Below are 26,618 nucleotides of genomic sequence, written 5' to 3' on the forward strand. Positions count from 1 at the left end.
TTCAGCAATGTATCCTAGCCCAGGGAAGACTCTTCCCAGGCAGGCTCTTACTCTTTACTACTGAGATGGACAGAATCTGATAGCATGCCTTTGCTGGGAGCAGAAAATGAAGGTGCTTTCTTCAGAAAAACAAAATCAATCTCTCCCATATTTTCTGGACTAGATATCTGCATACCCAATTATCAGGCATGGTACAATTTTTCAGGTTGATACTGAGAGATAGAAGGCATCTTCTTTTTAGAAAAGACAGTACCAAGAAGCTATCTGCCCTCAAGTTCAAAGGAAAAAAATTGCTGTTTTAAAATGCCTGGCAGCAAATATGCATATTTACCTAAATTCCAGTAACTTTACATTTCCATTTTTTTTTCTTAACCATGTACTACATTTATAGAGAAATAAATCAAATAAAAGTACATTTGGATTCAAGTCTGCCCTAAATTTCATAATGTGGCTGTAAAAGTGCTGTCTTGTCCCATTGTTAAGATCCCCACCCCCTGCTTTTGTCCTGTCCAATTACTTTAACAGCCTAAAATGTAAAAAGAGAGAAAATGTGGTTAACATTTGGTGACACCAGGAAAACACCTGGGGGGCTTGAGCGGGGCTTGCTGGCCTTTAGTTATTGTCTAGAATCCCCTGTAGCGGCAGAGGACCCACTGTTTTTCAGTCATCTGGAAGGGCTTTGCATTTGCCTTCTCCACTACAAAAATCACACACACAAATAACAGAGAGAAGAGTTTATTATTTAGTGAAATTCTATAAAGTATAGCAAGGCTGAACAAGAAAACTTGGAATAAAATAAAATGCCCAGTGCCCCTCTGGCACCTAACCTAAAGGAATTTTTGGCTTTTCACACAAACCACAATCATTCAACCCTTGGTATACTGGAATCTACAATTTGGTAAATTCAATTTGAAAAATCAATGAAAGGCAATGATGGCGACTGTTCTCATTTGTTATTAAAGTGGAATTCCAAGTCATGCATTTATTTAAAGGCAACTATATGAAAGTGCATATATAACAGACTACTGGTTTTTATGGATCTTTTTTAAGGATGGGGGAAGAGGGGTTAAACTCAACACCAATTAAGATAATCACTAAGTGTCTTTTAGGAATTAAGAGTTAAGGGTAGTTATTTTATTTTTATTAATAAAAAGAGCTAAACTAGAAAAATTGGAACTGATTCTTATTTTCGGAATAAAGAGTGACTAAAACTTGGCCACAATGTAATTAAAATCTATGGACCACAGTATACCAAGGGTCTCAAAATGTTAATTGCTTAGATTTTTAACATGCTACTATTACTCACTCTACAAAACTAGACTGAGGTAGACGGTCATCAAAAGGATGGCCACATAGGCAGTGAAACAAAGCACAAACCTTCTGCATAGGGTACGACTATCAAAGCTCTGTCAACGAATACAGTGTTTGTCAGATGCTGTGCCACAACTGCTGAGTCTGGATCATGGAACTTTACAAAACAGACACGTGAGGAGACTGGCAAAGGCGAGTCACTAAAAAAAAAAAAAAAAAAAAAAGGAGGGGGGAGAGGGAGAGAGAAAAACAATGGAGAAAACAGATTAGTTATCACAGCATTACAGTATTAGAAAAAGGAAAAATTACGTGTCAGAAGTCAAAGGTTTCCAAAAACTGTTCATTCATAAACTATAATATTAAATTCATACATAGCAATTCCAAAAGAACAAGTACAATTCTACTTTATATTTTGACAACTCATTAAATGTACCAAAATTTTTTCTATAATGAAATTTTAGATTCTGGTATGCATTAATAACCAATAAGATAAATATAGCAAATGGATCTCATATGGAATGCTCAATTTCCAATACACTAAATCACGGATCTTGATAGCAATCAATTTTCTTGGCCTACACCCTAAGTTTTACATATCTACCCCTTTCCTCCATTTAAACTTTTGACTATAAGGATATAGACAAAAGAAATTTATAATCAAATATAAACTTAAGAGCAAATGGCACAGAGGTTTTGGCAAGAGATGGAAGAAAAGTGAAAAGCTTCACTTAATCAGCTTGATCTTGGTAAACTTCAGAGGGAGAAGGCTTCTTTTCTTTGAGTAAAATATTACAAAATTTACAGAGGGCATTGATTAGCTTTACTTTTGACTTTCAAGGTAAGAAATCAATCACATTTATAACGAGTTGATATCAAATTAAAATAAGATGACCAGAAGATGAGTATTGCATGTTCAAACAGGGCTCACTATGATATAAAAAAAGTTTATTCTAAACTTATACTCTAGCTGTGCTGATTCTGCATAATATATTAAAAAAAAAAAGTCAGACTTAGAATAGGAAAAACTAAGATCTCAGTCATCAGACATTCTGCATTTATTATATTCAATAAAGCATAAACTACTTAAATTAATCTATACTGTTTGCAAGTAATTTAGTAGTCATCAACTGTCATGCAAATGTTGCTGTGAGGCTGCTCTCTTGATTTCAATCTGTCAATGCGTTTTAAGAGTCTTAATATGTTTATAAAAGTGCTGGATCAATGTTTTAGCATGGTGGTGGGACTATGCTTTCATATTTCAGAAAAGGGAAATAAGTTAGATGGTGGCTAGTAAATCTCTTCAAAAATCAATGTTCAAAGAACTTGGGATTAGACTTGAGGTTTGCGTCTCTCCTAATGTAGGTCATAGCTAACTTTGGAGACAAGTGGGGAGAACTGCTCAGTTACATAGCACACAAATATTAGTGGTAGGACTTAAACTTAGTTTGGAAGTTAGCTCTTTTACTTCTTCAATAAGAGAAGCCCTCTGAATTATTTTCCTTTAACTGTTTAAATGAAGTTAGCGACTAAAATGAAATTTAAAATGAAGTTAGCTTCTAAAATAATTTTGAATGCTAATAGTTTTCATCTTAGAATACACTTAGGATTTAACCCTTTCCCCAGTGAATAGGACTCTTCTTCATAAGGGTCCATAGTACTCTGAAAGATCACCTTTTATCTCGACGGAATTCAAAAATTAATGAACTATCTCAACAGTCAAAAGGCAGGTTGGTATGCCTGGTAGAACTGGATGAGGAAGCAGAAGACCAGGATTTAAATTATTCCTGGAAGTGAGACCACATTATTCTTCTACATCTCTGAGGATAAGATCTAGATCTCCAAGGGATCTTAATAGATTTCCTGGTCCAAACCATTCATTTGAGAGAGAATGATTACATGGAAACAAACCCCCTTAACAGCATATTTAAGGACAAGATGAAATAATTTATTTGTATCAATATAAGCAGGGGAATTGTTATTTGCTAGACAAGAATCTGATTAAGAACAGAACAAGGCTAATGATCTTTAGGTTTTTCTATTCAAAACATTTGATTTCCATTGCTCTGATTTCAAAGTATTTTGTTTTATCCTAGATCTGTAATATTTTTCAATTGGAGTGCCCAGTCCCTATTCTTTGGTAGTAAAAGGTGATAATTTTCCAGGTTGTAACATGTAATCCTGAAGCCTATTATCAAATTGCACCTGAAACCCTAAATACCAACATCCCTCCCATCTCGTCTTTTTAATTATACTACCATGAAGCTTAACATATAGAAAGGAAGCTACCTTTTTTATCGGAAGTCAAATAGGCAAATTGAATTCTCAAATCTCTTTCAAAATACAACCCAAATTACTTGTTTTGGGGCTAAATGATGGTACTCAGTTTAAAAGCTGTAAAAAACCTAGATACCACAAAATGACTAGATAAATTAAAAAATGTTTAGACTGGGGAACAGAGGAAAACAAAGCAAAACAGAGGGAGGGAAGAGGTTTCAAAGTCTGGAGTTGTGCTCTGAATATTGGTTTAGTGTTAAGAGAGACTTTCTAAAACTGGCACCAGAGCACCTGAATGAGGGCAAGTATTTGCCCAAGAGTGCAGGACTTGGGAACCAAGATAAACAGGTTAAAAAAAATGTACATATGGACCTCTTAACTATTTTGTGACCATGGATAAAAAAGTCAGGAGCTCTGAGCCTCAGTTACTGTACCTGGAAAATGAAGTAAAATGCCATAGACCATCATTACCTACACTTCCAAAGTTTGCACAAGGCCCAAATCAAATATCTGTGAAGAACTTTGCAAACTTAAAGGACACCATTTATATTGTTATAAGTAAGATTTCCTGATTAGCTTCCCATTTAGAGCAGAAGTAAAGAGTTATTTGCTGTGGCACAAAAGATAAAGTTAACTTTAAGGTTCAGATTAAAAAAAATTAAATGTAGTCAAATCATAGGGCCTAATTATGGGAACTTTTTTTTTTTTTTGGAAAAAGAACTCTCAGAACCTCAATCACCTAATGCCATCAAATTCAACATACATTTCCTCAATGTTTACCATGGATAAAGAACTAGGTTTTTTTTTATTTTAAACATACCTTCCAATTCCTAACAAGGTCAGTGCTGATGTATAAACTGATTCAATTTCTCAATAGCACAATTCTCTCATATAATATCCCATTATAACGAAAGGTGTGTGTCTTTAGTGTGAACCATCAATGTAGAGCATCACTCTTCAGTAAGATTATCAAAAATGGAAGGAAAGACAAGCTATTCTCTTGTCTTTTCCAGTGTTTTCAGCCATGACTTGTACTTTTTTTTTTCACACCAAGTACACTTTATTTCTAGAAAATGGATTAAAAACCTCTCAAGCAATGTCATTTTTTTAAAAAAAGGACCAGGAAATATTATTGACTTTCAAGCACAGTGGCCATTTTTCTAAATAAAATAGAGTCTCTCAAACAGTAAGTTAAATATTTTTCACCATTTAGGATCAGTAATAATCTAATCAAATAAAGGGAAAATTAATCCCTGAAGTGGCTTCTTTTTATAAGCTCATCTAGACCTAGGTTCTCTCCAAATGGTCTGGAGTCCTCAAATTAGAAGTATTTGACACTAAAGCATTATTTGCATTTTTCACTTTTATTACCTCACCAGTGCACAATGGAGCTGTGGGATTTGGGAATGAAAGAAAGGTTATCTTGTCCATGAAATTGTAATGGCTAGACATGGTTTTGCTCAGAGTTGTCTATTATCAGCCCCAACTAATTATTTCCAGGATATCTTAATAGTGTTAAACTATTAAATAGTATTGAGTAACAGTTTTGAATCTCAAGGTTAATCGTGGGACGACCATGTTTCTATTCACTCTCACTCTAACAGCGTCAAAGCAATGGTAGCTAAAAACTGCTATGCCTTAAGTAGAATCAAGGCAGGCACTGAACTATTAGCAATAATCACTGTATTCTTTACAGACTCTACAAACACCCAGTAAAAACATCCAAACAGTTTAAATTCTTGATGAAACAAACAAATAAATGGATAAATTTATTAAATCTTGAGACCATATATCCTCATAATACTGTGGGTGACAAAAATGAAAAGTAAGTCATAGAGCATAATTGATGTATAATTAAGCATGAGAGATGTGTCTGGAAGAAAAGCAGCTTGAGGTTAGGAGTGAAAAGACTGACTTGGTAACTATGTAGCATGCTTTACAGACATTTTTTAAAAATGCAAGACATGACTATCATCGCTTTAAGGAAAGAAAACATGTTTTGTTTCTAGTGATAAAACTGAAATTTTGAAAAGAAATTAGAATTTTGGAAAATTTTCATCTGCCATTAGTTTGACAAGCTTCCCAAAACTTAAGGACTTTTCTGATGAAATTGGTGGTGATATCAATGAATGCAAATTTTCAACATAGAATAATAAAGTGTATACATAAAACCTGCATATACCAATATATTCCAACTGATTGATGTGGGAAATTACAAAATTGCTCATGGGTTAAAAAAAAATCATTCAAAACATGATATACTAATTAATCTTTTAAAAAATTCAGGTACAGTATCAAAAGAATAATATCCACAATTCATTATTTAATTATCATTAAAATATTCCTTCCTATCCCAACTACACATCTGTATGAGGCTGGGTTTTCTTTAAACAGTTCAGAGAACTGTAGTAAGTAGAATGCCGAAACAAGAGAATCCAGATTATCTATTAAAGTCAGACATCAAAAAGATGTGTAACTATACAAAAAATATTCTTTTCACTTATTTTTTAGTTCAGAAAATGTATTTCTCATAAACTTCTTTTATGTTAATATGATGGTCTTATTATTCTAAATAAACTAATAATATTTAAAATGAGTTTTAATTTCCAATATAGTAAACTATTGGTGGACCTTAAAGTTCTTTTGTGATCCTCAATAAAATTTTGTGTAAAGGTCCAGAAGACCCCCCCAAAAAAGGGAGGGGGAATGGGGAGGGATGATAGAGGCCCACTGATTTAGACCATCATGGAAGAAATAAATGAGACAAATTTGCTTTCAAGGTTTAGCAACAAAGCAGTGACAGTCAGGTTATGAGAACTATGATAAACTACAGAGAAGTCTCCTAATTCTACGATAACTTTTTACTTCTGCCATTTTAAAAAACTTATAAACGCCATAAAAGAAAATAAAAATCACATTCAAAAACAATTCTGCTTCTCTTCCACTATGATAAAGTCCAATTTCATTAAATAGTGGAGAACAGGCTCAGAAAAGTGATCTAACTTGACAGACACAAGAGCATGTTAGGACTGGGACAAACACCCATTATGCTAAATAGAATGCCCCCAACCTTTCTTTCTTCTGTGGATCTGTAAGCGCTCTTTAACCTTTCCCTAGGTGCTAATTTGATACTTATTCATTAAAAAGCTTAAAGACAACAAACCCAAGCATAAATCTCAGTAACCCACCCGGGACACCCCAGAATCCTCTCTTTCACCAGAGATAATTGGACAAAGACAAAAGAGAAACTAGGTCCGAGATTATAAAGACACGCCTGCGGCCCCCGCGGAAGCACCACGGAATCAGTGGCTCCGGCAGTCGCCCTAACTTCCCGCCTCACTGGCCCCGGGGTCCCTCAGGGCCCGTTCCCCCTATGCTCCGTGGGGGAGGGGAAATCCCCATGAGCCCACCCCCCACTCCTTTTCTCGGGGCTCTTTAACTCCTCCCCAACGCGTTCCTCGGGTCGATTTGCCACTCGGGAGGGGGCATTCGAGGGCCTGGGCGACGACCCCCGCCCCCTCGCGGCGGGCATTTTCCGGTCAGTCTCTCCCCTCCCCCTCAACGGCCGGGGTCACTACTCACTCGGGCGGGAAGAGGCGCAGCTCGTCTATCTTGCCCAGGAAGCCGAAGAGGGTCCGCATCTGCTCCGAGCTGGCGCTCGGGGACACGTTCGTCACCTGGATGACCTCGGTGCCGCCGCCGCTGCCGCCCCCGGGCACGCCGCCGCCGCCGCCCGGGCCGCCGCCGCCGCTCGGACCCGGGCCCGGGCCCGTGGCGCTGGGGACGACGGTGGGCGTGCTCATGGCGCTCTCGGGCCTCGCTCGCTCCTGCTTTAACACATCAAACACACAACAAACAGTGAGAGGGAGGGAGGGAAGGGGGAAGGGAGCCGGGTCCGCCGCCGCCGCCGCCGCCGCCGCGCCCGGGAGGAAGAAAAAGGGGGAGAGGAGGACGAAGTGGAGGAGAGCGAACGAAAGGCGGGCGGGCCCGAGAGCCGAGGCTGAGAGCGGGGCCCGGCCGCCGACCTCGCGCAGGCCCAGGCACGCACAGAACAAACGGCCACCCGCTTGGCTCGGGCTGGGCCGCGGCGTCCCACAATGCCCGGCGGCCGCGCATGCGCGTCCAGCGAATGCGTAGCGGCAACGCGTCGTCACCCAGTGACGTCACTCGGCCAGGGCTCGGGGCCGGACTGGGCCTACAGAGGCCTCTCAGGGTACCAAACAGCGCGACCCGCCTCGTCTTTCCCGTGGATCAAACGGAAGTGACAGAGGCAAGGAAGGTGGCTGGGAGACTCCATTGCCCATCCATCACTTCCAGGATCAGACTCTCGTCCTCCCCGACCCCCTCCACCCGGCGATGTTACCGTTTCCTCGGCCTCCCGAAGCCCCTCCCGAGGTCACTCCCTCCTCCGCCGGGAGGGGCCCGGCCTCCCCGGGCAAGATCGCCTTCCCTCACAGGCCTGTAAATTGCGGGAGGGGCAACCTCGCTTCCAGCTCTCATTGCCTCGGGCCTCTCCTTTGCATGGCATCTTTGGGAGCCTCCCCCCCCCCCCCCCCCCCCCAACGGAGGCCCGTCAGCCGGGACCCCTGGTTTGGAGAGTCCCACGTTAACGGGGTCCGAGTTGGGGAATCTCTGTTTTGGTCACTATTTCCCAACCCCACTTTGAGGTTAGTCTGGGCCACGTGGGAGGCCCCGGATCCGTCGGTATTTAAAGAGCTGAGCCGGCTCTAACGACCTCCCGCTAGCCTCCCATAGCTGGTTTTAAAATAACGAAGCCACCCGGACACCGCGCGCTGACCTAACCGTCGGGGGCGTGCCCACCGTCACCAAACAACTTGTCCGCGATTCCGACCCCGGACGGCCGCGCGTACCCTAGGCTTGGCTCCGTCTCTACCCCACAAGACGCCGGGCATTTGCACTTCATAGAAACAAAAAGGCCAAACTCACCTGCTAATACACAGTTTTCATCCAATGAAATCTATATGCAGTTGCTATCAGATCCCGTGCCCTTATAGGGGTGCTCTACAAACGAAAGATACAAACTATTCAGGCACAGGCAGGACAATCCAGGACTCGAGCTTACCCACCTAGGAGCCGATTCAAAGGCAGCCTAAGCCGTACCGGCTGTCTCAAGTCCGGCGCCGAGCTAAGACGCTGCCCCCCTAGGGGCCCCCCCCCCCCCCCCCCCCCGCCCCCGCCCGGTAACATTGAAGGGAAGACAACAGGCACACAAAAGGGAGGGTGACAAATAAAGAGATATACACAGAGCAGTTGTACACAAGACGGCGTGAAAGGGAGGGCCCGAGGCAGCCTAGATGCTGCATCAATTGTCTTTACAAGTAATTGGGGAAAATGAAATGTAATTAAAACAGCCAACCCACTTTCTGAGCTCCCAGCTAAAGGAGAAGGAATCTTGAGAGGTAGAGGTGGAGGAGCAGTCACTGCAAAGGCACTAAAACTAAAAGGGGAAACTGGCTTCCCGAGATGGAGACAGGATGCCACTTGGGCTCCATTTTGGGAGGTGGGGCAACATCGAGAGCCTGGAGAAATATGGAGATTTTAAAACCTAAACACGGGAATTTATATTTTATCTGAGATAATAGGAAGCTATGGTGGCAGCAGAAGCCCAGAGACCAATTAGTTAGCTAATGCAATAATCTAGGGGAAAGATGATGAATTAAGGCAATGGCCCAGGTTCCGAAGGGGAGTGGGCTATGAAAAGAATGGAACGATCGACAAGATCTAATCAGAAACTGGCTAGAAGGGTGAGAAAGAGGTAGCTTCCAAAACTGGTGTCTTGGACAGAAAAAAGGATGTGTTTTTGTGAGGGAGAAATATAATTTGATTCCAGAACATTCTCCCTGAAACCTCAAGACAGCAAAAAGGTATCTGGGGCTGACGTTCAGGGGAAGAGTCCAGAACTGGAGATCCGCGTTCCTGGTCATTGGTGTTAGAAGTCAGTGGGATACCATGCAAAGAGAAAAGCCTTTCTATGTATGTAACTGGATTGATCCCTATTGTTTTTGCCTGAGGTCCATCTTTCTATCAAGTCACTCAGCATTTATTAAGTACTTACTGGGGGCTGGCTCAGGCACTGTGCTAAGGAACCAGGTATTGTGCTAAGTGCTGAGGTTACAAGTGTGGGAAGGAGTTCTCTGATCTCAAGAAGCTCACCTTCTAAAGGAGAGACAGCAGGCTAACATCGACAGGCAGACAAGATAAACACAGGGCAACAAGAAGGCAATCTAAACTCAAGGCAGACTAGGCTGGGAAAAGCTGACAGAAATTAGAAGTGGAGCTAAGGAAGTCTGAAGGTCATTCCAGGCCTCGGAACAGCCAGGGCAGATGTACAGAGGGAGAAGGCAGAGCCTGAGCAATGAACTGTGATTATATCTCATTCTAGCTAAGTTTTAGTCTAGAAATATGGGGAGCAAAAACTTCTTTTCAGAACTAATATATAAAACAAATCCATCTTGATTCCTGAGACAGAAATCATAGTTTGAAATGTGCTAACAAGATTTTATTATTACTCTATAAATATTAAGAGGATTGGTTTTAAAGGATCGACTATCAAAAGAGAAAAAATTTTTAATTAAAGTTATGACCTTATGATTCAAGAAAATTCCAATGGATTTGTGGAAAGACCCAACCACATTATTCTCTCAAATTTTAAATGAGGGACTGAACACTTAGACAACTCAGAGCTGAACTCTCACTGGAATCTTCTTCACTTGTCAATGTTCAAAATCGGCAGGGATCTGAACACAGTAACCTAGATTCTTCCTCCTTTCCATCCCATTTGTCCATATAAGATGCAAAAAATAAGATGTTTTTATTATAAACTTAAAATGGAAGCAAAAAAAGGAGGGGCTTGGTTTGGGCTTTTAAGTTACTCCTCCTTCACACACTCCACAAGTATAGGCTTATTCATTGCCAAAATATTTTTAAGCTAGTGAGTAGATCTATACCCAGGATTTTCTAAATGTAAATTTTCTATGTAATTGTTCTGATTTTATTTTAAATTTGACTATATGGTACCAAGGAAAACAAGTTAGTGAAGAAAGCCTAACCTCAATGTAACCTTTTAAAAAATGTATATTCCTAATTAAATTTTTTTTTCAGTGCAATCCGAGTCGGAAAAGCATGGGCTGAACAATTTTATAACCATGTAAAATAAAAACAGCATAACAAATGCAATAGATCTCAGAAAACATTGCTTTCCCAGACTAATTTTAATACTACTCTTATATGCATTAGCATATTAACTCATTTAAAATTTAACTTCATTCTATTTTAAAACTTTTTAGTCTTTTAGAAGGGTAAAAATGACCTTAAAAAAAAACATCATAAGTTGTCCTGCCACTAATTGCAGGTGCTTTGGGTGTCACAAAGTAAAACTGTAGTGCCTGCAGGGGACTAGAGCTTGGTTGGGGGTAAAATGGAAGGGGGTATTTGGGGAATAGTCATTCAACAACTACTTATTAAGCATCTACATATGGGCAATAATTATCCTGATGTCCTATTAATAAAAATCAAAATGAAGTTTGCTGCAAACAATATACTTCTATGAGATACATTTATGGTTCATTTCTAGAAAAACTGATTTGTTAGCTATCTAAATAAATATCTGGGTACTACTTGACTTGAAAAGATTTGTGGAAATTCTAAGAAAAAATATGATGGCCTGAATATTAAGTCATTTTGTAGCTGGCACTCTGGTCTAAACATACTAAAGTTAAAATGTATATAGAGTAAATATTAAGAGGACTGGTTTAAAGGGTTGATTATCAAAAGAGATTTTTTTTTTAAATTAAAGTTATGACCTCATGATTCAAGGCAATTCCAATGGATTTGTGGAAAGACCCAACCACATTCAGAGAGAACTTCAGAGACTGAACCAAAGCTTAGTATTTTCACTATTTTGCTGTTTGTTCCCCCTGATCTAAGAAATGTGAAAATGTTTTGAAGAATTGTACATGTTTTAACTCATACTGGATTGTTTGCTAAAGGGAGGGGGGAAGAAGAGAGAAAAATCCGGAATACTAGGTTTTCCATGAAAAGTTGAAAACAATCTTTGTAAGTATTTAAAAATATAAAAGCTATTAAAAAAATTAAATTATCACTTTAATCATACAAATTATCCCAAAAGAACATACTCAAAACTATCTGGAGTGAATACTAAAGTGAATAAAGTGAACTAAGAATATTTCTTAAATTTGTTTTAAAATTAAGTTAAATATTTCACAAACTATTTTAAATGTCACTATGCAAACCAATTTCAAAATTAATATTAACCTTTTTAAGATACTGCCAGTTTCCTCTGAGTAATAAGAGGGTTTTTAATTTCCAGTGATGGAAAATAGAATGGTATTTTGATTAAGTCTAACAGAAATGTACTTAATCTTTCTGTGTTATGGGCCTTTCAAAATTGCTATTCAGAAGACTGCTTCATAAATCACAGACCACTTCAAATACACTTTTAAGGAGTGTATTTCAACAGAATAATTAAGATTATAAAAGAACATATTTCAACTATAGTTATGAAAATATTTTTAATCCACAGATCCAAAACTAAAAACTCCTGCTCTAATAAATCAGATTAAATGTTTAAAAAATGCTTTCCCCTGGCCATCATTTTGAATTTTAATGATTTGTACTATTATCAAAAGCCCATTTTCATGTTTTCTATTGGATGCTACTGTGTATTTGACCATTTAGAATGAAAATGTTAGTTATGGTATTAAATTATGTTCTTGATTGAAAGTTGTTAAAATACAAGGGATCATCTGGTTCCTAGTAAGTGCTGGTTCTTGTGGTAAAAACAGAAGCATTTCTCAAAATACTCAAGGGCCAAACAACCAAAAGTTACTGAATGATTTCTTCCAACAAGAGAATTTGGGAACTTCCTTTTCTTTTGGGCTTCCATCTTCTTTTCTCTACAAAGTGTGGATTACTGGTAGCTTCAAGTAATAATTCTAATTATAGATTTCGTTTATCCAAATCCAAACTAGGGAACAGAGGGGGTGAAGAGAGATGAAGAAACAAGGGAAAATGAGTTATTAAAAGGAAAACAGAAAGGCCCCAACAGCTGGAAAATGTCAGTGACATTTTTTTTCTTTTAAAGCCTGAGATGATTAACTTGATTTGAATGACCAAATTCATTTAGATATTGATTAGTTTTTGTGCTCATTCCTCCAGGACCAATAATATGCTTAATTTTTAAAATTATATTCATCATTTGCAGGATAAAAGAAAGGTCCCCTTCCTTCCCTCCAATCTAAACATCCCTTACAGGACAAATGTCAAACTAATGCCTGCCAAACTCTGGACTGCAGCCCAAACCACTTTAAGAAATGTTACTGGGACATGTTTAACAAAATAAGTTACAATGCAGCAGAGATAATGCTAATTTCTGGTTTCTAAGTCAATATAAAGACTCCAGGCATCCATTTCTATTCGAGTATGACATCACAGTTTTAGATTAATTTCTAAGATTATAGACTACTGAAGTTCTAATGCTAATATTATAATGGTCAAATTGTATAATGTTACAATTTATTTTTCCTGAGGCAATTGGGCTTAAGTGACTTGCCCAGGGTCACACAGCTAGGAAGTATTATTAACTGTTTGAGGCCACATTTGAACTCAGGTCATCCTGATTTCAGGGCTGACACTATCTGCTGCACCACCAAACTGCCCTATGTTTCAATTTTTTAATCCAGAGAGAAAATGTTATGCTCTGGAGGTACTGTGATTTTTTTGTTTTTCAGGGACTAAGAAAAACAGAAAGGTTGAAAGGCGGTGCAGACTGTATTCTGATTTCTCTATTCCCAATAGTCCCAATGAGCAGATCTTTGTTATATAAACATGAATATTAGCTGTAAGATGAGAAAGAGAACCATAGAGAAAATGAACCATTTTTAGCTCTCTATAATAGTTTTTTAAACAAACAAAAGAACTTTTTTTATTTTCGAGACAGTACCATTCATGGAAAATAGGATTATGTGAATAACCTAATTAAAAACCTTTTTAGGGTGATGAGGAAGACCCCCCCCAAATTACCGAGGCCCAAGAGTTGGCATGGCCCAAAGAGAACACATGATCTCTTTCTTTCAAAAATATGCATGTTCTAAAAACCATTCTTCTGAACTCCTCTCCTTCAACTATTGTATCCAATGAAAGTCCAAGTCTACCATTTTGTTTCCCCATTATTCTATTCCCTTCTTTATAGGACGTGGCATGAATGTAACTACCAGGGCCAAGACTAGTTGCCAACTCCCCGCCTGCTTCCAGTCTCTCTCTTCTTCACACAGCAAACAAACTGATATTCCTAAAGCACAGGTCTGATGATATTACTCCTGCAAGAAGGAGGGGAAGGAGTTTTCAATGGGTTTCCATTTCTTCAAAAATAAAAAAAACTTGGCATCTAAAGTTCTTTACTATGTGGCTCCAACTTTATCGCACATAAATGTCTTATGCCTTTTCTCCCAGAAGCAGGATATTCCATCTTTTACTTCAGTCCATTTGCCTAAAATGTTCCCTCTGCATCCTGTTATGATTTCTAGCTTCTCTCAAAGTATCATTTCCTCTAGGAGGATGTTCTTAAAACTACCCCTTCAACTAAATCGCTAAGTATTCATAGCCTGTCTGCACTTTGTACTTATATGTGCCTGTGTGTGTTCAACAGAAGCTAAGTTTGTCTTTACATTGGCACAGTGCCTACCTTAGATGGAAGGTGGTGTTTAATAAATGTCTGTAGACTAGATTCCCTTGCAACCCCAGCAGCTGCTTTTCAAAAATTATCCCCACAAACTTTTGATTCTTTAACTAAGTTTGTTTTCATCTCAAAATGATTTAAATTTTATTAAGTTCTATTTTTCATCTTCAATCAAATTAAGTGGAAAAGACCTAGCAGGCAATATGTAAAGGAAAACCCCAAGGTTTTTTTTTTTCCTTCCTTTTTAAAAATGCCAGGCCACATGTCTTTTTATGGTAGAAAGAGTTTAGAGTCTCTAAGCATTCCTGTAAGAGCATTTATGGCATTTGAAATATCTGAGGCAAAACTACAATTTTGTACAACAACCAACTTGTTTATCAACTGAAAAAGTATAAATGTCACAAGCTGTCTGGTGTTTTTTCCTCTTCTTGCAGATCATATAATTTTTTTAATGATAGCTTTTTATTTTTCAGAATATATGTAAAGATTGCTTTCAACATTCACTCTTGCAAAATCTTGTGGTTCCACATTTTTCTCCTTCCCTCCCCTAGACAGCAAGTTATCCAATACAGGTTAAACATGTGCAATTCTTCTAAACATATTTTCACAGTTGCACAAGAAAAATCGGGCCAAAAAAGAAATAAAAAATAAGAAAAAAATCAAGCAAAGCCAATTAATATTCTTGCAAGGACACAGAACAATATTTTACTTTGTTGGCAAAGGTGTGTATCTGGGAAAAACAAAAGCTCTAGAAAAAGTAGCAGCACTACTATCCCCCTTCCCACTTTATGGCTACAAGTAAAACTATCAATATTTCTTGCCCTCACAGAAATGAGATACTTCGGGAGTTAATAGTTATTTGGTTCTTTTAAAGCAGATTATCTGCACAAGAAAAGAAGAGATTAATTTAATGTGAAAATTTTTTTTTTAAATGAGAAACAGGGATTCAGGCTATAAATAAAACTTTGAAAGCAAGAACAGAAAATGTTCTCTAATAGTTTCATTTTCACTTCAGGTTCATTTAAAACAAAGATTTTCTAACATTTTCACATCAAGAACTTTATGATCTTTTATTTAGGTGGGTTGGTTGCCTACAACATTTATAAACATGTCAGAAATTAAAATATTAAAATAGTATTATGCAAATAGTTTTCCTTTCTCACACAAGGTAGCAATGGGACAGGATATTTGAATGGGTTTTTATTCAAGGAAAAACTAGAAGCAGGATTGTGGAGAGAGCCTAGGGCTGGGATCAAGTATCATCTCAAAATACAAAATGGTTAAGTCCTTTAACTTATGTTCTCTTAGGCAGCTCTGAGACTATGGAGGATCTGCTTTGGTAGAGGGGGTTCCCTTATCTGGAAGATTCCTATACCAATAAAATGACAAGTCCAGACCACCTAAAAAGTATATATGAGTGCAAATCCAAACATTTAATATTATATATATACACACACATACACAGATGTGTATTATAATTCTACATTAAGCAAAAATTAACAATCCTCATTAAGATGGGAATTACATCTGATTATTACAAAATGTTAAAACTTAACATAATGGTTCACTTTCCAAAAGTTAATTGAGAAAGATAATTTTAGAATTTTGATGTTTTATCACCTCCTCCCCCAAATCAGACCAAGTTCACTTTAGGTGAAAAGTAGTTCAAGGGGGATTGAAGTGTTTTTCTTTGTTTCTTTTTTTTTAATCTAAATATTAACAATGTTAATAGTAGTATAACTATCTTTAAAATTCTTCAAAAATAGTTACTTGACAAATACAGTTGCATTTAAATGTTACAGTTAAGAGCCCCATCTAGACTGCTGTTGACATTCTTTTCTATGGTGAAATAGAACAGTAATTTATTGTGTATCTTTTTTTCCTAGAGAAAACAAAAGAACAGAAATCAAACCATTTGAATGTGAGGCTTGGAAATTCATGAAGTCCTTATTCCCCACAAATTTTTAACAATTCAAAATATTATTAATAATGGATTTTAAGCCTATTAGAGTTTTAAATGTTAGAGTCTATATCGAAAAGATGACTTTAAAGAAATCTCCCATAATAACATGCTAAGATGCCATATCCAGGTGTGTTTTCCTCTGTTCTCATGGGTTACAGTAGATGAGTGTAACTAGTTTAGGGAACAGTCGCACAGCTCCACCTCAACACTCCCAAGGGAAGCCCAAACCAGGAAAACGCTCACTGGGAAATACTTAACAAAGTTAAGTACAATAGAGATCGAAATGACATCCTGAAAGCCCCGTGGATCTCGCTGTTGCCTCCCTGTCCCCAGTCTCATTTGGGATCCACACTGGATTAGGAAGATAAGCAAAGGGCAGAGGGCAAAGACCCAAAGAAGCGGACCGAGAGTCCAGCGCGCACACCTGGAAGCCAAAGCAGGTTTCCAGGTAACGGTCACTTCAAGTCCCCAAGGGTGACAGCTCTCGGACTTGGCCCAAGGGCAGAGCTGCGCGCTCGCCTCCGGATCGCTCCCCGAGGGAAACATCCCTTTAAAAGTCAGGCCCGTCACCGAATTTACCCCTCCCGCAACTCCGGAGCGGCGCACGGTATCCCCGGGGACAGAGGCCGCTCCCGGCTCATCCGCCAGGGTTCGCACCCGGCTCTTCCGGCTCCGGACACGGTCCCAGCTGCACTCGCGGAAACCCGCCGTCAGGGAGGGGGGCGCTAACTTCCCGCGGGGCACCCAATCAGCTCGGGCCGCGGCGGCAGGGTCTGTCCCGGCGTCCCTCCGACCAGCACGGGAGGCGCTACGTAAATGCGGGCCGAACCCACGGTGCTAAATAAGTGCACAGCCCCGGAGGGCTTCTCTCTGGGGTCCGAGTCAGGGCGGACCGGGAAAGGCCATTCCTACGGGGGAGAAAACCCGGGCCGCCCGCGCGGAAACGACGATCCCAAGGTCACTAGGCAGGTGATACGCGGTAATGGGTAATGACCCAAGCTGAGCCCGCGCTGGCCTCCCGCCCTCGGCCCGGCGCTGTGCCCGCCCCCGAGCTTCTCTGGCCTCAGGCTCCTCCGCGACTTCCGAGGCCTCACGCCGGGCTGGGCCCGAGCGGAGAAAGGGAGCGGGGAGTGGCCCGTCCTACGGGGCTCACAAACCCAGGCCCGGGGACTACTTGATGCGGTGTGCGGTTTACGGCCTGCGGCCTGCGCGCTCCGCGGGGCCTTCTTTACCGAAGGGCCGCCCCCGCTGCCCGTCGTCCGTCGCTGCTCTCCGGCCCCGGCCTCCCACAGGCCCAGAAGCCCCGTCCTCCGCCAGACCCCGTCCCCTGTCCCTAACGCTGAGGAAGCCCGGGCGGGTCCTGGACGCCAGCTTACCTGAGGCGGACGCTGGCTCTGAAGAACACGCAGTCAGTCCCGGCGCTTCTCCAGAATCCTCCTTCCTGCCTCCCTTAGGGGCCCAGCCGCCGCTAGCGACGTCACAGGCGCGCCAACCTTTACGTCACCGCGTACATCACGTCCGAGTCCGACGTCCGCGTGACTCTCCTCCCCTCGCGCGCGGCTGGCCGGGGCGGGGCGCGCTGCTTCTTCGTCACAGGGCTGGTGGAGCGATGCTTGGGGAGAGAGGCGGGGAGGGCCACGGCGCGCCGCTTGGACGTCACGGGGCAGACTGGTCTGAGGCGACGGTCTGCAGGGCGCGGCGCGGTGTTTATGCGTCACGGGGTGGGTGGGGCGATTTGGGACTTGGGCGGGAGAGGGGCAACATGTCTAGGCTGAAGAGACCGGTGATGGGCTCGGGCTTCCGCCACGAGAAAGGCGACAGCGGCGCCGGCGTCCCGCAGGGGCTGCTGAAAGCGGCGCGCAAGAGTGGCCAGCTCAATCTCTCGGGCCGGGATCTGAGCGAAGGTAAGAGCGGGGCCTGCGGCCGCTGGCTCCCGAGCCGGGCGGGACCGGGACCCGCCCACCAACGCCCCGCCCGCCGGGCCCAGCGGGAGGCTCCGGAGCGTGGCTTAGGGGCCTTGGGACCCGCCGGGGGCCGCCCTCCGCCGGGCCCAGTAAGCATTGCTCAGGCGCCTCCTGAAGTCCTGGGGCCGCCTCGGGGGCGGGGTCCGGCCCCCTGCGGGAGCGCACTCTGTCCCACTTCAGAAGCTTGCCGCGTCCCAGGCCCGCCTTGGCCCCTTTTTCTGGGGGGAGGGTCGTGGTTCGACAGGACATCCCGGCCCTCGAGGTCGGTACTGGGAGTCCTGGGTCTGGCCTGGGCCCCTTCCCCCGGCCCCCCTCTTCCAGGCATCCTAGGTCCAGCCCACCTCCAGTCCGCAGCCCGGCTGCGAGGGCCCCCTGCCCCTTGAGGTGTGTTTGGTTGGTAGGGACCCTGGAAAGGTGAGGGGGCAGGGGGCTCCGCGGGCGGCTTCCCTCCCGGTGGGTGTAAGAAGGACTAGTTAGCTGTAGGGAAGGCTGCGGTGCCCCTCTCGGTGGCGTTTGGCCCCGGTCTCCACCTCCGGGGAGCGGCCGGACGAGGATGTCTCCCCTCCGGGTTTCGCTCTGCTTCTGCAGTAGCCTCTCAGGAAGCCTGGACTAAGCGGGCAACTTGGGCTGTGAAGTCGGGGAGCGCTCCTGAGATTGGGCCAGGGCTCCTAGGCCAGCCTAGGAGGTCTGGAAGTGGCCCCTCCACCTGCTGGCTGTCCGAGAACTGTCCGTGGTCCCACCCCTGGGAGACCTCTCCTCAGGGCTGCCTCTAAGCCACAGACATCGGCCTTGGAGGCCACCTCTCCTGTTTTATCTCCCGCCATAAAATTAGCACATCTTCCTGTTGAAGTTGGGAAGGGACCCCACAAGGTTGGGGGTCACAGACCCCCAAGTGAGGTCTGTCCCAAAAGAAGTTGCAGGCTTGAACCCATATTCCAGTCAAGGGGCAAAGTTTATTATGATTGTCACTGCCAATTGATGCAGTCTAAATTCCAAGAGAATTTAGCCTGGAACCTGGAGAAAGGAAATCTCTTTATCCAGTTCATGTCATTGATATGCTAATTTTATGGCCTAGAGGCAGAACCCAGGAGTGGTCTCAAGAATTTGGTTATCTTTGACCAACAGACAAGAATGGTGAAGGACTGTTCTAAGGCCAGAAGACTCTGTCATTGACAGTTAGTTAGAACAATCGTCTTAACATCACTAATATATCTTTCTTAAAGTCTAAGGGAAGAAATGTTATTATATTCCTAGGACTTTTATAGGCAGAAGAGTAGCATTCTTAGATCAGAGGGCCTCAGGATCACAGATTCCAACGCCAGAAGATTTAGAAGCACTGACAGATTGTTAGAATAGAAGCCCCCTAAGGTCCGGGGACCTTAAAATTATTGCTGTGTCCCCTAGAGGCTGTATTACATCATTTCCCCTCTCAAGCAATTGCCCCCCAAATTCATTTGGGACAAAGGGATGGAGAGCTCATCTTCTGGAGCTGCTTCATGCTGATAAGGCTTGTAGAGCTGTCCCTGCCTGGTGGAGTCCAGATAGAGGAAGGGAGGCATGTGAAGATGGCGGCAGCAGCATTCAGAAGGATGTTGAGTGTCAGAATCAGTTACCCGATGGTATTCAGGGTAAGCAAATAGTTGGAAGTTCATAGCTTGAAGTCTGGAGGAAACAGATTTACCAGAATGTTAGTTCTCAGGAGGTTATGAAGAAGCTTCAAGGGAGATGGTGGAGAAACTTTATGAGCGAGTTTGCCAGAATTCCCTAGATTGTTCTAGACAGACTGAATTTCCATTTAGTTATTTTCTAATTCACACAAATCATTTCTCGTTTATGAGCCAGGAAAGGGTTAAGGTGCCAGTTTTTAATGATGGTCCCCAGAATTCTGATTCTAGATAACTTAAAAAAAGGCTCTTTGTAGCCAGAGTTTTTAAAGTAGTAGCAAACTGCTTTTCCGTTTTCCCAAAGTTCCCAAACTCTTCCGTTAACACTATAAGTGCAAATAGATTACAATATACATATCCCTTTTGTGGGCTTTAATTAGAGCTCCTTTAAAATTACTTTTACTATCATATCAAACAAATTTCCAAATTACCTTACACACACAGAAATCATTTATCTATTGGTCACATCTAAAAAAGCCATAAAATTATCAAATATGTAGCAATTATATCCAGTAAAACAGTTAACACTCATATAACATGTTTTTTTGTAAAACACTTGCAATCATGTGATCTTCACAACAACAGTTATTTCTTTTTACAAACCAGAAAACTGGGCAGAAATAAAATAATTTGCCATAAATTACATAGTTAATGCATTCTACAACTGAAACAGAGAATGGTGGGCTTACCAAATGCAGAGGCTAACTGGCTTTCTCACCTCACACTGCCATGCTGGGTGGTGCCAGGGATATCCAGATCCGTCCCAGGCAGTTGCTAGACAGAAGCTTCTGAAAGCTGGAGTGACTGGGGCCAGGGTCTCCCTCTGATGGTAGTTTCAAGTGCCAGGGCTCAGGGAATGCTAACCATGGAGCCTGACACCTCACTCTATCTCCATTCCCCCAAGCTGGGATGGGGAGGTGTTTGGGCAAGGTTGTGTGGGGTCCCCATGTCTGCTTCCCCTATTTCTAGAGGTAAGGCAGAATTTGAGTTTCTCTACAGTACTTTTAGCATTCTTTTTTCTTAATCTGATCTGAAATGAAAGGAGTTAGCAAACAGGGACTTGGGCTATATTGATCTTGTTAATAATTGATCTTGTTAATAATCCCCACAACTGAGACACATTCAGGATTACTTCGGGGAGTGGAGTGGAAAAGATTCCTTAAAACCTTTTGGGGTGCTTTCCCAAAGTAGCAGAATGGGATTCTAGACAAGTTGGGAATCAAGGAAGGGTTAGCAAAAAGTTGCTTTTTCCTTTTCTTTCAGAATGGGGTACATTCCTGGAATTATCCCCAGTGTTTCAGGAATTTTTCTTGCAGTCTTAAAATGACTAATTGCCAAACTTCTTAATCATTGCTCTCAAAACTTTGAGAATCTGCTAAATTAGCTAACATTTTTTGTATAGCTTCCAGCTTGGCCATAGCTGAAGTTAACGAAAAAAGTTAGACTTTTCAGGAAATCTTCCCAGCATTCTAACTATAGCTGGTTGCATTTTAAATCTTTTCAAGTAACAAAATCTAGCTCACAGAACAAACGTGACACAGATATTCTGCACAGAGATGCAGACACAGACAAAATGACGTGAAAGAGTGATGCTGGTGAACTCTGCAAAAATTGTGTCTCCTTTAATCTGTAAAATAATCACTGAAACTATGTCCCCTTTGATCTGCAAAAGAAGAAAGATTCGGGGGTCTCCTAGGCTCCAGAGAGTCTGGGAGAAGGCATATTTTCCAGACAGAGATAATCAGCATCATTCAATTGGAAATCTCGGGCAAATCACCCCTCCCCCCCCCATTGATCTTTTTGGGTAGTCAGATCCCTATTCAGGAAACTCTAAATTCTGGAAAAAATCTTCAAAGTAATTTCATTCTTTTGGGAGATCCTGGTCTGATAATCAGTTCAAACTGTGCCAAAATTTGCTGATAAAATAGGTTTCTGTCAACCTGTTCTTTGCAAATTTCTTCATTAAGAAATTTGCCCACTAAGAGAGAGCTTCTTACTGAAAAAAATAAAGCTTCCCTTTTGCCACAGTCTTTGGGGTTCGCAAATTCTTTCGCATTTGGACCTGTGTCTCTGAGCAGAGAGGGGCTCTCTCTTATTCCTATACATAGAGGGCCAGAATTCTGGAAAAGTATATTTGAAACAAGGATACTTATAACAGGGTGTTTACTCAGGGTGACTGATGAGATAATAGTTCTCTAGTTTACATGTACTTAGTACGGTGATGTAATGGTTCTACAATCGGCACATGCTCAGTGTGCTGTAGTGATGTAATTGTACTAAGGTATATAAGGACTGAGAGAACTTGAAATAAGCATTCTTGAGAGACTCAGTTGTGTGTGCTGGAGCTCGGATTCAGACTGCAGTCTCCAGACTCTGTCCTTGACCATCCTCGTGGTGGCTAGTTCCGCGGACATCACATCTCAAGGGGATCTTAAAATTATTGCTGTCTCCCCTAGGGGTTATATTGCATCATTCTTGCTCCTGAGTCTTTGCTAAATTCCCTTGGAACTTAGCCCTCCGTCAACAGTGTAGTAAATCTTTGCTCCTTAAATGGAACACAGTTCTTTTGCCATAGCCCAACGCCAACCTGAGGACCTCAACAATGGAACACAGTTCTTTTTCCATGGCCCAACGCCAACCTGAGGACCCCAATATTGTTGAGATATCATCTGCTTCAACAGTTTCATAGATGTGCTGAAGTTAGAAATGTGATGGTGAGGGGTGGAGGATTGAGTAGATACTTAGAAGGAGCAGGGGGTGCAGATATTCTCCTTTCACATAGTTACCACCAACCATAGTTGTGGCCTTCATCACCTTTTACCTGTGGACTCTTGTAGTAGCTTCCTAAGTGGTCTCCTTGCCTCAGATCTTCACATCCCAGGCCTGTCTCCACCCTTGGCAAAATGATTTTCCAAAAGGACATTTGAATGGGGACATTCTTGCAGGCAAATTTCAGTGGCTCTTGCATACTTCTAGAATTAACTGTAGGCTTTCTTTGACATTGGAAACCTCTCACAAAGTGGCTCCAGCCTATCTTTCCAGCCTTATTGCATGGTACTTCCTTCCATGTGTTCTCTTTCCCAGTTTTTTTTCACATTCAAACATTTCTCACTTGCTCTTTCCTGATCATTTCTGTGACTGACCTGATCCCCTGGGCTAGAATTCTCTCCCTCCTCACACCTCAGCCTAGTTTCCCTCAACTGCTTAACTCAAACTATTTCTAGCGTTAAGTTTCTTGGAAGGATGATGAGGGTTCTTTGAACAGCTTTGAGGCCTTAGTTTATTATCTATCTGGCACTTGTAAAATAGCTTATTAGGAGAGATTGAAAATGAGAAAGAGAATGAGAAGAAGCAAGTAGCCCTCGAGTGGGAGGCAATAGGTGAAGTGTAATGCTCTAGGAAGTAATGGGTATTTGGAACTCTAATTATAAGCATTGAATTCTCCTAGAGGACCATCTCTTCCTTTGAGACTGTCTCTGAGAGGGAGAGAAGAGGAAGGATGAAGAAAGAAAGACTTTGTTATGTAGGAGAGCTCCTGTGAATTAGGGGATAACTTGTTCTCTTCTTTCAGGGATCTTAAAGAGTCAGACATGACTGATTGGACTTGTACTTTAAGAAAATCACTTTGGTGGTTAAATATAGGCTAGATTTGAGTGGGGAGAGGCTTGCAGCAGACAGACCCACTTATAGCTCATTGCAGTACAATTGCATATTATAGAAATATTACAAAGATGAAATCACATCACATTTTCTCAACACCTGGACTGTGAGTAACGGAGAGTGAAGAATCCAGGAGGACTCATAGTTTTTGAGCTTGAAAGATGGGGAAGAAAGTAGTTACCACCCATTGTGATAAAGAAAAGTTATGTGTGGGGCATGGGGATGGGGGTGGGAGAGGTGTTACAGGTGAGAGAATGGGTTCTTTTCTGGAAGTCTTGATGTTTCCTAAACATCCATCCAGTTCAAAATGTCTGAAAGGCATTTAAGATTTGAGATTAGAAGTCTGCAAAGAGTTTGGGGCCAGATAGATAAGGATTTGGGAATGATCAGCATAGAAATAATGTGTGGGACAACTATGATCCCCCAACCCAAAGTAAAATCAGAGACTCTAGGATAGAAAAGCAAAAAGGATTTATTACATCTTGCCAGAAAGGACAAACAAGGTGTTGTCAGTAAAGGACTGAAACTGCAAAACAAGATTACATGGACCCTAACTGGAAGCCCCCCCCTCCTCCCCTGACTTTTTCTCCCATTGTCTGGATGAGTCCAGGTTTACAGATTTCCTAAAGAATACTATTAAATAACCAACTCTTTACCCATTAAGTATTTAAATACTAGACTGGAGGGAATTTTTTTTTTTTTTAATGTAAGATAATGGAACACCTGCAGCTTTTAACTATTGCTCAACTTGTTATTGCCCTATTGTCACAATTCGGGCATAGATCAAGGCCACATTCTTTTGAGAGGTCTTCACTCGGTTTATCCCATTCATAGTAATTAAATACATTGTTGTCCTTTATTCTCATAGAGGACCAGAATGACCTCACTATGTAAGAGTTGCGATATAGTTTGTCCCACTGTTGCTGATCACACCAATATGAGCTCAGAGTGCTCTGTCACAGTTTGGGCACAAATAGTCCATATGAACATTTGGAATAGCTTCTCTAATTGTGCACATCTCAAGTTTCTTATAGGCTAATTCTTTGCTCATAGAGCACAGCATCTTCTCTGATGAAGGTACACAGTGCTGAGCAGATCTGTGCCATTATCTCCCATGTCATACAATTGATTCTAAAGTTCTTAAGAGAGACCTTGAGAGCGCACTTGTGTTACTTTTTCTGATCACTTTGTGGGAGCTTGTCCTGTATGAGTTCTCTATAAAATGTTTTTTTTTTTGGGGGGGGGGGGCAAGTGTACATTTGACATTTGAACAGTATAGCCAGCCCAGTGGAGTTGTGCTCTCTGCAGTAGAGTTGGAATGTTGGAATGCTCGGCAGTTTAGTTTGAGAAAGAGTCTCAGTTTCTAGCACCTTATCTTGCCAGGTGACCTTTAGGATCTTCCTAAGATAATTCAAATGGAAGCCATTTAATTTGCTGGCATGGCACTGGTAGAATGTTCAGGTTTCACGAGCATACAACAATGAGGTCAGCCCAACAGCTCCATACACCTTTAGAAGACCTTTAGTCTTCTCCCACACTTTCCTTTAGAGCCTTCCAGACGCTGAGCTAGATCTGGTAATGCATGGGTCAGTCTCATTATTAGTATGGACATCCATGGAAAGTATACTGCCAAAATAAGTAAACTTATCCAAAGTAAATTAAAAAAAAACTTAAATACATAAGAGCTGTTGAGATCACCAAATAAAGGGTGGTGCAGGGAGAAAAGAAGTGGACACTTGTGGTTAGAGGATGTGATCTAGAGGAGGATCCAGCATAACTTGAGAAGTATGAGTTAGAGAAGTAAGACTATCAGGAGGGAAGGTGACCTGAGCAGCAACAGAGAATAAAGTATTAAAGTCAAAAAGGTGATCAATGGAATCTAAGGGTGAAGAAAGGACAAGGAGAATAAAGCCTGAGGAAAAAGCCAATGGATTTGGCAGCCCAGAGGTCATCAGTAACTTTGGAAAGAGCAGTTTCAGTGGAATGGTGTATCAGTGAAAAAAGCTTACTTCTGATTCTCAAGGCTTTTTGTTTTTCCTCAGTCAAAATCAGTTGTCTCTATTTCCATGATGGGGTAAGTATGGCAGGGACCCAGAACATAACCTTTTTAGCAAATATGCATAGTCAACATATCAATTCTTGCTTAATTATGTCCAAAAAAATAATGTGTCTCATTCTGCACCAGGAGCCTGTCACTTTCCTATCCTGAGGTCAGGAACATTCTCCCTCAGATTTTTGGTCATTGTCTTGATCAGTTTTTATATCATTGACAGAAAATTATTTTTGCATTGCTCACTTCCCTCTGCATTAATTCCTACAAGTGTCCTCAGGTCAGTCAGTCAAGTCAGCAGGCATTAAGTGCTTACTATACTCCTCTCAAGATCACATTGAATCCCCAAGGCTGCCATACAAGTCAATAAGATAATAAATATTTATTAAGCACCTTTTATGTCCCAGGTGCCTTCCTGAGTTCTAGGGGTACAAAGAGAGGTAAAAACAATCCCTCTTCTCAAGTACCTCATGCTCTGATGGCAGTAAAGGGATTGACCATAAATGAGTAACTTTGTACAGAGAAGCTGCGTATAGAACAGATGAAGATACTCTCAAGGGGAAGGCACTGGGAAAGGCTTCTTCTAGAAGGGGTATCTTAGCTGAGACTTGGAAAAAGCCAGGGATCTTTTCTCTGTGTGTACATTAGGCTTTATCCTAACTGTCCCTTTCATCATTATTTTAAAAATATCTCATTATATTCAAATCACATAATATGTTCACTTACTCCCTAGTCAATATTCATTCCTTTAATTTCTGATTATATCTGCTTGCTACTCCAAGAAGAAGAAAGAAAGGAAGGGAATGAGCATGTCATTTTTAAGTGCCTAATTATGACACTACTGGATACTAATCTGTCACACTGATGAAGCTCTGTATTTCTTAACTAGTATGACATTGTTTTGGTGACTGATGCTTAGTAATTTCATTTGAGATCTGTACTGCTAGGTCCCCTTTCTTTTTTTTTTTTTTTTTTTTATTTTATTTTTTTTATTTATTTAATAGCCTTTAATTTA

At 41.6% G+C, this 26,618-nt stretch overlaps 2 protein-coding genes across 9 annotated transcripts in view; one reads left to right on the forward strand and one right to left on the reverse strand.

Annotated features, from left to right (window-relative positions):
- SRSF11 (serine and arginine rich splicing factor 11) overlaps positions 1-17,726 on the reverse strand; it is a 33,635-nt gene extending 15,909 nt beyond the window's left edge. For 4 of the 8 annotated variants that reach the window (XM_031968886.1, XM_031968885.1, XM_031968884.1 and 1 more), the window contains exons 1-4: positions 17,642-17,726; positions 8,533-8,607; positions 7,168-7,415; positions 1,378-1,511 (exon numbers count right to left, since the gene is read on the reverse strand). In XM_031968886.1, coding sequence (XP_031824746.1) covers positions 1,378-1,511; positions 7,168-7,388 — 355 coding nt within the window. In that variant the 5' untranslated portion in view covers positions 7,389-7,415; positions 8,533-8,607; positions 17,642-17,726. Of the gene's footprint in view, positions 1-1,377; positions 1,512-7,167; positions 7,416-8,532; positions 8,713-17,641 lie in introns of those variants that run through there. The other 4 variants (XM_031968880.1, XM_031968883.1, XM_031968882.1 and 1 more) reach the window with 4 other exon arrangements.
- The window catches only part of LRRC40 (leucine rich repeat containing 40), a 53,689-nt gene continuing 44,045 nt past the window's right edge, over positions 16,975-26,618 (forward strand). Inside the window, exon 1 of the mRNA XM_031968878.1 lies at positions 16,975-18,169. Coding sequence (XP_031824738.1) covers positions 17,443-18,169 — 727 coding nt within the window. The 5' untranslated portion in view covers positions 16,975-17,442. The remainder of the gene's footprint in view (positions 18,170-26,618) is intronic.

The sequence above is a fragment of the Sarcophilus harrisii genome, chromosome 4, assembly GCF_902635505.1.
Source record: "Sarcophilus harrisii chromosome 4, mSarHar1.11, whole genome shotgun sequence".
Lineage (NCBI taxonomy): Eukaryota > Metazoa > Chordata > Mammalia > Dasyuromorphia > Dasyuridae > Sarcophilus > Sarcophilus harrisii.